The sequence below is a fragment of the Myodes glareolus genome, chromosome 19 (assembly GCF_982192425.1).
Source record: "Myodes glareolus chromosome 19, mMyoGla1.1, whole genome shotgun sequence".
Classification (NCBI taxonomy): Eukaryota; Metazoa; Chordata; class Mammalia; order Rodentia; family Cricetidae; genus Myodes; species Myodes glareolus.
In genome coordinates this window covers 1,959,956-1,972,579 of record NC_142044.1, presented here as the reverse complement: position 1 = coordinate 1,972,579, position 12,624 = coordinate 1,959,956, and the positions used below count along the sequence as shown (strand labels likewise).

At 41.3% G+C, this 12,624-nt stretch overlaps 1 protein-coding gene across 4 annotated transcripts in view; it reads left to right on the top strand.

Moving 5' to 3' along the window:
* The window catches only part of Stk3 (serine/threonine kinase 3), a 224,827-nt gene that overhangs the window by 143,682 nt on the left and 68,521 nt on the right, over window positions 1–12,624 (top strand). For all 4 annotated transcript variants that reach the window (XM_085679124.2, XM_085679123.2, XM_085679122.2 and 1 more), the window contains one exon: window positions 7,503–7,695. In XM_085679124.2, coding sequence (XP_085535250.1) covers window positions 7,503–7,695 — 193 coding nt within the window. The remainder of the gene's footprint in view (window positions 1–7,502; window positions 7,696–12,624) is intronic.

The following is a 12,624-nucleotide window of genomic DNA, read 5'->3' as shown; positions in this document are numbered from 1 at the left end:
AGTGCTATCCTTCCTGTGTGTGCACGTGGATTCAGTGGCTCGTTCCTAGGGTCTCTTCAGCAGTCTACCTTGGCTCTAGGGGAGTAACTAGGGGGCTTCTTCCATAACTGGAGACATTTAAGCAAATTTTGCGGTATGTTTTGGTTTCTGCCTTCTCCAGCTGAACTAGTTTTCTGTCTTTTGATAGAGGGTTCGCATGTTAGCATCAGTGATTCACTGGGTTAGTTAATTCTCTGTTGTTATGATAAAATGCCATGACCTAAGATGCTACTGTAGAAGGAATGTTTAATGTGCTTATGGTTCCAAAAGGGGAGTTCTTATGACGAGATAAGCAAGGCAGTGGAGCCAGTATGGTAAGGGGGTTGCTCACGTTCCCTCACTCAGGAAGCCGGGACTGTGAGCTAGAAGTGGGGTGAGGCTGTAAAACTTCAGAGCCAACTCCAAGTGACAGTCTTCCTCTAGCAAGGATAGAGTTTAAAGTTCCATAACCTCCCCAAACAGTGCTTCCAGCTGGGAGCCAAGTGTTCAAATATATGAACCAGTGGGGGTCATTTCTCAGTTTAAGCACACAGCCACCAGCCTCTGGGAACCAGGCGACCCCGCCCATCTTCTGCCTCCACTGATTTAACTGCCCATGCCTTGCTGATTCCTCAACTCTTCACCACAAAGAATCCATTTTTGATTCTTTCACTAGGTGTTAAGGTGGCAAACTCCATCACATCACGTTTGCTTATAAATAACTAGTATTATATACTATTTTTTCAATTTTTCAAACTACCATGATCTTTTACACACACATACGCACCCTATTTGGAGTCCCTTTGGTCTCTTTAGGTCCAGCATATTGAGGCTATCTTTGACCCATTATATTTGCACAAAAGGCTGTTAGAAGACTGATTTTTTCCTCACAGTTTCTTTCAAATTTGACTTGTAAAATTTCTGCCATTACTCACCCCTCTTTTACTCTGACATCTGGATCTCAACTATGACCTTGTTCCAGCTCCTTTTTGGTCTTGTTCTCCAACTTATCCTTTATTTCTAAGGCTCCTATCACTCTTTGGTGGTGCAGTTTCTGCTGACTCTGATGTGTAAGGCGTCCCGTAAGCTGTGGGCAGTCTCCTAATGGTATTGTCGTATCCACTTCTATTTCCATTTCTGCCTTCACAGCCCCTCAGTCTAGAAGGCTTGAGTTTTACTCCTGGGCCAGCTTCCTGAGCCGACTCCTAACAGCCAATGCCCTTAGTTCTCCCTGTTCTCAGTGGTGTGTGCATTGAAGTGTTGTCTTGGGGATGGTGAGCCCACAGCTAGGTTTTGTCTCAGATGATGGTGGGCAGGTTCACAGTTACCTTCATCAGCTGTACTGCTACACTGAGTTAGTTTCTGAGTGTGGTGTTTGCAGACAGAGGGCAGAACAAGTGGATGTCGTCCTAAAGGGAGGCTTCTTTGAAGGAGTTTCCTGACACTTAAGAGAAATTAAAAGGTTAGAATGTTTTTAATAGATTATCTCCTAAAGAATTAAGTTTTTTCATTAGTGTTGTGAATACTTCATGAGATCTTTGTGTAAATATCTTCAACATTAGTGAATTATAACAGGATAGTTAGAAAAAGCTAAGGTGGTAAATACCACAGATACAGAGGTACTTCATACAAAGTAGCTATCTTTTTCTTAGACTATTATAGCACAAGTCTGTCCCAGAAGTGGAGTAGGATTTCCTAATAATGTTTTTGAATACTTGTATTCCATGTGGACCTTATGATTCACAGGCTGAATTATGGTCAGTGCTCTGTTTTGCATTCCTGGCACATGATGGGCTCCGATTGAAAGTGCTGTGTGTCCTTTCTGGAATGGGGCCTCTGCTCTGCAAACCTTTCTGTGTAAGCTAAGTGTAGCCTGAAGGAGTGTTCATAGCTACTGTGTTCTAAAAGGGTTAGGTGCCATCTCACATCAGCAGTAATCTAACCTATAAAAGATTACATTTAGAGTTAATGATTTTTAAGTTAAAAACTTGTTGCTAAGAAGTTTTCAACACCATTACCAAATTTATTAGTTTTTGACTTTTTTAATTTCATATTAAATAATTATCTCTCCATCTGTATTGTTTCATTCAGGGGGTCTATATATTTGTAAATTAGCATTTTTTAGCAAAGTGACTGCATATAAAAATAATACATCACAGAGCCTTCCTTTCTAAATTTAAGCAGAAGCTTTGTAATTGTATATCTAATTTGTGAATTTGAAGGTACAAACTGTCCCTTTGTAGATTCAGCATGGGTGCAGACTACACAGAGGGTAGAAATCTGTTTGGGACCAGCCGGAAGTTGTGGCTCTTGTTGAACATAATGATGGCAGCATTGCTGCTTATGCAGATAAGATACAAATGTCTCAACAGCTAAAGTCAGGTTTACTGTGTGGTGAATAAACTGGTGGCATTTGTGACAAGATGCTGCACTGGTAGCTATTAAATTAAGCTAGTGGGAAGTATCCTCTCCTGTGTTCTCAGTAAGAGATACCAGAAAGCATAAATCCCAGTCTCTAACATTTAAGTAAAAGACTGAAGCCCAAGTCCCTGCTCGCTGCCGTCTCCTCAGCTGCTGTCCCAGCGGAACTGTGCCTGAACAGACCTGGAATGTGATTTAAATTGGGCTTAAATGCTATTTGTAGTTTTAAAGTCTTACATATTGGAAGTTATATTCATGATTTGGTCAGGTTAAAAAAAAATAGCTATAATCCTTACTTTTCTACTTATTTACTCTGTGACTTTGGGTAAAATTTTCAATTTAATTGAACTTTACACTCATCATTTGAATAAGAGATAAATGTCTCACTGAGTTCACAGAGGAAAATAGGTGAGGCCTAATAAAAGTCTAATAGCCATTTTATCATTATTAAATGGAAGATCAATAATAATTTAGCTAATAGCATTATTTCTGTTCCTCAAATTTCAATTTTTCTGCTTAATTTATTCTTTGTGTCTTTCACATCATGCATGCCTCCCAATCCACCTATCTTCCTCCCCACCCCAAAATAAAACAAAATAAAATTTAAGAGAAAAAGGAAAATAAGACAAAGGAAGAAGGGGGAAATCTCATCATGGAAGCTGCAGTGATGCAGGGAGTCAGGCTGTGAACCCTTTATCTGTAGATTTTTACATGCAGGCGTTTATCCCAGAGAATCATTGGTCTAGTTTAAGCCCTTGGTCTCTGCTGCACTATCGATGCTGGGCCCTCACCAGGACTCTTCCTGGACATACCCTTGCTTCCCTGTGTCATGGGGATTCTGCATCTCTGGGTTCATCTAGGATGGTCAGCCAACCAGCTCTCGTCTGTCTTCACCACCGGGGTGGGCTCTCCCACTGCTGTGACTGGTTCACCCCTCGCAATGCTTTCCTGTCTTCAGGGTCAGCTCTCCCACAGTGTGCTGCAGCTCACGAGGGCAGGACAGCTCTCCCCATCCATGCTGCCACACGACAGATAAGTTGTGGGAACAACTCTCCCATGCTCATAGCGTCGGGGCTGGCTCACTCACATACAAATATATTTTAAATAAAACGTTCATCTCTATAACTTAGCACAACATTGTCCCTTAATTTTATACTTTTATCATTATCTCAAAGTGAGGACTTTAACTTCAGTCAGTGAAATTTAAAGAACAATGCTTTATACTGGACATTAAGAATATAGCTTTTACAACCTAGCACTGCTCTCAGATTTTAAAGTGAAAAGGGGGGCTTAGGTATGTCAGGCATACAGACAGTTAAAGCATGTTTATGGCAAGTATGTAATCAGCATAGCAACAAGGTATCCTGGGGAAAATTACACTGCATTCAATTCTGCAGTGTGTATGTGAGAAAGAATGTGTCTGAGAGCAGCTCTCACAGGACAAGTTCGAATACAGAACATTCCACCCAAATTTATGTACGTGTGTGTGTGTGTAACCTTCTCGTCCTCTAAGATCAGTAAACTGAAGCCAGAGTCTCAGCGGTCTCAAACACTAAGTAATAGATACAATAAAACCCGATTTTATCATGTTATATATAGGCATTAAAATGCCTGCTGTATCCTGTAAGTATGTATAGTTACTATATGTTGTTAAAGTTTAATGTTTTAGAGGACAGCTCTAACTTCAGGATGCCGTCTTCACTTACTAGAGCGGAGTTGGAGGCTCTGCCCTTGGACTCTGTGCCGTCAGCGCCTTCTGTAGCACCTAAGAGACTCTCCTAATTTATTGCTCACATGTTGGAAGATTTCTCCCAACCCTCAAATTCCTTAGAAAACCAATTGGAACAAAACTATGTCTTACTCATCTCTGTATCTCCAATACTGGCGAACTGCTTGACACATTACAAATGTATAAATGCTCACTGAATGAATTACTAATTAAAATATAAATTGTTGGTGAAATAATCTCATGTATCTACTAAGTCTTAGATAATCATAGTACCAGGGATTTGGAAGTTAAAAATAAGTCTCTTGTTATCATCAAACTTGTGGTCTAGGGGCAGTGAAGGCAGTTACAGCTCGTGCACACAGAGGACAAGCAGCAAATAGTGGTGGGGTCCTCAGTTCAGTTAGTTGGTGGTCATGGGAAGCCTCTCTGAGAAGGCCATGTCTGAGTAGAGTCGTCAGGTAAAGGAGTGATCGCCCTGTCTTATAAAAGAACAGTCCAGTCTGGAAGGTCGGCCACAGAGGAACAGGCCAGCATGGCTGAAGTGTGCTGAGCAAGGAGTGGGATAGGAGATGGGACGGGCGCATTACAAGGCCAGATGACATTTCACCATGATGAAGATGAGTTTATAGCAGTAGAATAATGTGATGTGATCTTTTGAAAGACTCAGTCCTCCAGTTGTTTGAGAGACTGAAGAAGACAAGAATGAAACAGAACACTAGTAGTTTACAGGAGAGATGCTGTGCAGACCAGTGTGGATGGAAGGATCGAAGTGGGGTTGACGAGATTAGGTCAGTGAGGGAAGCACTCACTCCCAGCCTGATGACCTCAGTTTGTTCCTCACAACCCTATAGTGGGAGGAGAGAGCCAGCGCCTGCAGCTGGTCCTCTGACTTGCACACACACGGTGAGTGTGCACAAACAGACACACAGACAGACACCTGTGCACATGCACACACATGCATACAAAACAAATAAGCATAATTTTCAAAAGGAATTGGATGAATTGTAAGCCTGTATCTCTAGCCTGAGCATTCAAATAGTCAAAATGTGGCTGTTAATAAGGAGCACACATGTGCTGGAATAAATGCTGTGAGAAAATTATTCTCATTCTTCTCATCCTAGTTCTGTATTTAGATAGGTGTGTAACCATAAGGAAGTCTTCCTTTATATGGACCTGGATATAAAATGAGGGATTAAAATATTTTCTTCTTATTGTAAAATCCCTTGATTTTATAATTCTATGGAATGAGAAATATTGTATTCTTCCTGCATTTTTATGCAAAGTGTAGCAGGTGGATTCAGCAGCATACAGCTTTCTTGTCTATTCCTACCCATAAGGCACATGCATTTATACAAACTTTTATGGAATAAGTGCTCAAATTAGAATATCATAAGTTTGCATGCAAAGATGTATGCTGACTGTTATAAATTCTTCTTGTTGGCAAAATAAAACAATAAAAACTAATTAACTGTGGAAGTAAAAGACATTTGAATTAAGTGTGTAGAGGATATATTTTTAGTTAAATGTGTAGAGGATGTCTGCTAGTCACTCTTCTCACTTCTAGAAAAAGCAATTTAAGGAATGACTGGGTTATATTGACTTAGAGTTGGAGACAACAGGAACTGGAGGCAACTGGTCGTATTGGTCCACAGTCAGGACGCAAAGCATGACGCGTGCTGATACTCAGCCGACTTTCCCCTTCATATGCAGCCCAGGAGCCTCGGCCAAGAATGGTGCTGCCCACATTTAGCATGGAGCTTCCCACTTCAGTTAATGTAATGAGAATCATCCCTCAGAGGCACGGGCAAAGATTCATCTAATGTAGATAATCTCTCCCAGGTGTGTCTCCTCGGTGAGTCTAGATCCTGTCAGTGACAGTCTGTAGTCACCATTCTGTGTAGTGAAGTCATGAACAGAGAGGGGTCATAATGAGCAAAGTAGCACTGGGAATTGTGGTGAAGATTCAGTGAGACTGGGGGATGTCTGAACAGTGAGACAGCAGTGACGGCAGGGTCAGAGCAGAGAGGACGCTGGGATATAGGCCAGGACCAGCACCGCTGAAGTTTCTGGTAGAGTCAAGAAGGACAAGAGCTAGAGCTCAGGGTTTAATGTCTGTAGAAAATCTTATGCCTGCTAAGCCATTTGAGATGGGAATTGAATCAACATCTGTGTGATGTGTGCACTAACCAAGGTGTGAGATGGGCACCGTCATCAGTAGCCACGGGAATAGAAAAACGAGGTAAGCTGGGGAACTAAAGAACCCGCACAGGACTGAGAGCCGGGAGCCCGCTGTCACTTCAAGTCACCCAAGTTCCTTTTCTCCACATCTGCATTTTTTTTTAACCTCTGCAAAGCTGTATTTTAATTTTTAAGTTCTTTGTTTTGAAGTTTTTATGACTGTGGGTATTTTGCCTGCATGTACACAGCAGGCGTGAAGTATGCGCCTTCGCGTTTGCACTCCCTGCCTTCTTTTCCTGTGAAATCCTGAAAGCCGCCAGCTAGAATAGGACGGCAGAAGCAGATAAAGGAAAAAGATATTTGGGCTGCTGTAAAATGAAAATCTATTGTGTGCAAAAGGTACCATTCAGAGAGTGAAAAGACAACTCACAGGAAAAGAAATACTTACAAATCATAAACCCAATAAAGGGTTAATGTTCAGACTGTATGCAGTCTGATCCAAACTGGTCAAAGGAAGTTAGACGTAGTGACACAAGCCCGTGATCCCTCCAGGGGGTAGGGGCCAGGAATTGCCAGTTCAAGTCTAGCCTGGGCTACCCAGTGAAACTGTGTCTCAAAAAGCCATAAAAGAAAGAAAAGACAAAAGGCTTCGGTAAACACTTTTCCAAAGAAGATCTACAAATGAGCTATTAAATACATGAATAATTACTCAATATCACTACTAATAGAGAATATAAATCAAACAGGGTTGACACTGCTTTGTACCAATTAAGATGACCATTTTTTAAAATTGAAAATAATAAATATTGACGAGGAATTGGAGCCCACAGCAATGCTGTTGTGACTATAAACTGATACAGCTCCTGGAGAAAACAGTTCAGTGGTTCATCAACTAAACCGAGCAGAGTTGGCGTGCCTCTGCTGAACGATATTTTTGCGTTCATGCGAAGGTAAATGCTCAGGTGTCCTCTACCTTTGGCCGCTGTGAGCAGTGCTGGTGTGCAGGATCCGTCTGAGTCCCTGCGTCCCACACTGCTGACCATTGCCGTAGTAACGGTACTTTTTATCCTTAGAGAAAGCATGCATGTTCTTACTGAGAACTAAGAGGTCCTGCTGTCGCGAGAGGTCTTTGTTGACGGTGCTCTTTTGCCTGCAGGATGAGGATGAGCTGGATTCGCACACCATGGTGAAGACGAGCTCAGAAAGCGTGGGCACAATGCGGGCCGCCAGCACGATGAGTGAAGGGGCCCAGACGATGATCGAGCACAGCAGCACCATGTTAGAATCGGACCTGGGGACCATGGTCATAAACAGTGAGGACGAGGAGGAGGAAGACGGAACTATGAAAAGTATGTCTTCTTCTCACCGAATGACGCTTCTCTCGTTCCTACCCACACTGGAACCAGATAAACTCTGTTTCTTCTTAGAAACAGTTATGGAAAATTGTGGTTTTGAACTTATTTGACAGCAAAAGTCTGCCTTAAAAAAACTTTAAAATATATATAGCACTATGCACATACGTGTGTGTGTGTGTGTGTGTGTGTGTGTATCTTTAACTTAGGCTTATGGGATTCTTTTCTTTTACAAGCTACAAACCCATAATTTGTGAACTATTTTAAGGAGAGCATAGTGTTTCTAACATTTACTTTTCCAATTAAAAAAGAAAACTTAAAAATTTGTTTTAATAAATATAGTACAATATTCTTGTGTGATGTCTAAATTAGCAGTTAAACAACAGAGACGGAAGTGCAAAGTGGAGATGAAACCCTCGGAGGGGTTGTGCACAGGAGATGCCCACAGGGGAAGCTCGGTTCCATACTCTTATGGCTGCTTTTGCTGTGTGAAGCATAGTGCCGGGGTTGCTGCAGGGGCTGAAGTGACTGTTCAGACATTTGCCCTGACGTGTGTTGCTTACAGAATGACAAAGTTGTAAATCCTTTCGTGGACTGCCGCACAGGCCTGACCTGCAGTCAGCAGGCAGTACAGGCACAGTGTTGCCGTGAGAGGGCAATTCTGACCGTCCCATGGCTGTTGGCTGTTCTTACGCTTTCCCTTCTATGGGGTCCTCTGTGGTAGGTTACCTTCCACTGCGTACTTTTGTTTCTAAGTGGTAGAGAGGCAGGGGTGGTCTGACCTTGGTGTGTGAGGAGCTGGTAGGGTGTGCTGTCTTCTGGCTAGGACGGTATTGAGTTAACTTGAGGTGAGAGTTACATCTCAGTGTGTTTAATTCAACTACATTTTATTAGAAGAAATAGAAGATATAGCTAGATATTTTAAGATTTATTTTATCATTTTAGTTTGTATATATATGTGGACCTGAGGGTATGTGTGTACTGTGTGCATGCAGGTGCCTGCAGATCCCCTGGATAGAACTGGCTCTGCGCCTCCTCCATGTGGGTGCTGGGAACTGAACCCATGTCTTCTGCAAAAGCAACAAGTGATCCCAACTGCTGGGCCTCCTCTCCATGCTCAAATCTAGACATTTTTAGCATAGAGAGATTTAAGTTAAAAATTATGGATGTTACCAAAACCAGTGGGCAGGTTGGAAGGGAAGGCTGTGTGAAGACCAGGCCTCAGGAGTGAGTCTGATAGAGCTGCTCCTGCTGTCCCTAACTCAGGGCTGCTGTTGGCACTGCGATGTTGAGGCCTGGGGGTGTTTGATGTAGTGTGAGTTCACTCAAGATCATTGGACAGTGTATCTTGGTTGTGTGGTATCTCTTTTACTACCACAAAGCACAAGCTAAACACAGAAATGCTGATCTTCCTTGGATAAATGAGTATGTGCTGAAGTCTCCAAAGAAAGACTTCCATGGACACACAGTTATGTTTGTTACTCTGTTCCTTTTGTTTAACTGAAAGCTCTGGCTTCAGTTTGTCTGTTTCCTCCTATTGTGCCTTCATGGGAGATGGCCAAGTGCCTTCGTGCACACCCTGGTCCTTCTTGACTGTTCCCAGACCCTCCGCTGGACGCTGGGTTCTGCTGACCTCCAAGCAGCTGTTCTTTCTGAACTTCTCACCTTCCCTGAGAAGGTAGACTTCTTACCTTCCCGGAAGGTAGACTCCGGACCTTCCCTGGGTTTTCTGTCCTCTTGTATTTTAAAATACACTGTGATAAAGCTATGGGAAGCTGGTCCTAGTAGCTTGTATCCCATCCTGATTTTTCATGTGTTTACTATATTCTTGGCAAATACTAATCAGATAGAGCACTCATTTTAAAATACTTGCAGTAGTACAAATGAGGTGATTCCATGAGCACATTTGACATTGACATAGACTGTGCTACATCTGTGAGTTGTTACTTTGTTTCTTCACTTGAGTATCTTTTTCATACCATTCTAAGAAATTAAAAAATCAAGTAAACTGCATTTAAATTATTTTTAAATTTCACATATTTATCTTTTCATGAAGGTTTGTTTTCTTAGAAGACATATGCAAACTAGGAATAGTAATGATTATGATGGGTTAACATATTTTGCAAAATTATATTCCACATAATTTAGTATCCTTGTAAATGTTTAAAGGAATGAATGAGATAGAAAACAGCTCTTTCTTTAAAGTTTCATAGGGCACAGAGGGAAATGAGTGGTGGTTATTTTTGCCTTTGTTGCTAATGGGGTTTTGGTTATATAAGCAAGTAAGTTGAAAGAATTGGGCCAAAATTCAGGAACTAAGTAATCTTAAATATCAAGTTTATTATTATAATAAAATGTATTTTAATAAGCTGGGGTCAGAATTTAACTGCAGCTGGAGAAATTGATGTCAGCTTTTTGTGGTTACCCTTTCAGTGCTGTAAGAAAGTCTTTGCCATAGCAACCACAATCACATATGACTGCCTCCCTCATCTGCACTGCAGGGCCCCAGAGTTCTCGTGTCCACTCCTCTCTCTCAACAGCAAGTGAGGAACATCATCTTCTCTCTTCCCTGGAGACTCAGCTGCACACTGTGCCATGTGTTTCAAATTGTACAGTAAAACATTAACTAGGCAGTTGCAGCTGCCCCTCCCATTAACTTCAGAACAAACCCAATCTATTTTCCTCTTTAGAACGAAAAAGAAACTTGAATATTTTTTTTGTGTGTCACAAAGGCACAGTCTAAAGGCCAATAGTGAGTTTGAAGTGAGAATAGAAAATATTTAGATATGTAAGCACTTGCATCTGAATGGAAATCTGATTGTGAAGTCATCCAAAAAGAAATATCTAATGGAGCAGAGAGCAGACTGCGTTCTTTTGTTTGAGTTGTTTTTTAGATTTGTTAACTCTGTATGAATGCTAATTTCTGTCTTAGTGGGTTATTGTCCAGATTTTTAGTAGAAATAGGTGGTATTATTTATTGAATATGTGTGTTAAATGTCCTTTAAGTTTTTGTCTGTACCATCTATATTTTAAAAGAATTATTCTTGTTGTAAGTGTTTGGTTTTGCTCACATGTATGTATGTGCGTTGTGTGTGCCTGCTGTGTGAGGAGGCCAGGAGACAGCTCTGGAGACTCTAAAACTTGAGATACTGATGGCTATGACACCACGTAAGTGCTGAGTCTTGGTAAGATCAGCCATCTCTCTAGCCCCGTGGCCCCTATTTGTTATGTCATTCTTTTTTGTATAATTTTTTATTGATATTTATTGAACTCTACATTTTTCTCTGCTCCCCTCCCTGCCTCTCCTCTTTCCCCTCAATCTTCCCCCGAGGTCCCCATGCTCCCAATTTACTCAGGAGATCTTGTCTTTTTCTACTTCCCATGTAGATTAGATCCATGTATGTCTCTTTTAGTGTCCTCATTGTTGTCTAAGTTCTCTGGGATTGTGGTTTGTAGGCTGTCTTTCTTTACTTTATGTTTAAAAACCACCTATGAGTAAGTACATGTGATAATTGTCTTTCTGTGTCTGGGTTGCCTCACTCAAAATAATGTTTTCTAGCTCCATCCATTTTCCTGCAGAATTCAAGATGTCGTTATTTTTTTCTGCTGGGTAGTACTCCATTGTGTAAATGTACCACATTTTCCTTATCCATTCTTCAGTCGAGGGGCATTTACGTTGTTTCCAGGTTCTGGCTATGACAAACAAAGCTGTTATGAACGTAGTTGAGCACATGTCCTTGTGGCACAATTGAGCATCCTTTGGATGTACACCCAAAGGTGGTATTACTGGGTCTTGAGGAAGGTTGTTTTCTAATTTTCTGAGAAATCGCCACACTGACATCCAAAGGGGCTGTACCAGCTTGCATTCCCACCAGCAATGCAGAAGTGTTTCCTTTTCCCCACAACCTTTCCAGCATAAGTTGTCATCAGTGTTTTTGATTTTGGCCGTTCTTACAGATGCAAGATGGAATCTCAGAGTTGTTTTGATTTGCACTTCTCTGATGACTAAGGATGTTGGACATTTCTTTAAGTGTCTTTCAGCCATTTTAGATTCCTCTGTTGAGAGATCTCTGTTTAGATCTGTACTCCATTTTTTTATTGAATTATATGATCTTTTGGTGTCCAATTTCTTGAGTTCTTTGTTTATTTTGGAGATCAGATCTCTGTCTGATGTGGGGTTAGGGAAAATCTTTTCCCATTCTGTAGGCTGTCCTTTTGTCTTGTTGACTGTGTCCTTTGCTTTTGGAAACTTTTAGGTTTCAGGAGGTCCCATTTATTAATTGTTTCTCTCGGTGTCTGTGCTGCTGGGGTTATATTTAGGAAGTGGTTCCCTGTGCCAATGCGTTCAAATGTACTTTCCACTTTTTCTTCTATAAGGTTCAGTGTGGCTGGCTTTATGTTAAGGTCTTTGATCCATTTGGACTTGAGTATTGTGCATGGTGATAGATATGGGTCTATTTTCATTCTTCTACATGTTGATATCCATTTATGCCAGCACCACTTGTTAAATATGCTTTCTTTTTTCCATTTGATATTTTTTGCTTCTTTATCAAAGATCAGGTGTTCGAAGATGTGTGAATTGATATTTGGGTCTTCTATTCAGTTCCATTGGTCCTCCTGTCTGTTCTTATGCCAATACCAGGCTGTTTTCAGTACTGTAGCTCTGTAGTAGAGTTTGAAGTCAGGGATTGTGATGCCTTCAGAAGTTCTTTAATTGTACAGGATTGTTTTGGCTATCCTGGGTTTTTTGCTTTTTTCAAACTAAGTTGAGTACCGTTCTTTCGAGGTCTGTGAAGAGTTTTGCTGGGATTTTGATGGGCTTTGCATTGAATCTGTAGATTGCTTTTGGTAAGATTGCCATTCTTGCTATGTTAATTCTGCCTACCCAAGACCATGGGAAATCTTTCTGCTTTCTGGTGTCTTCTT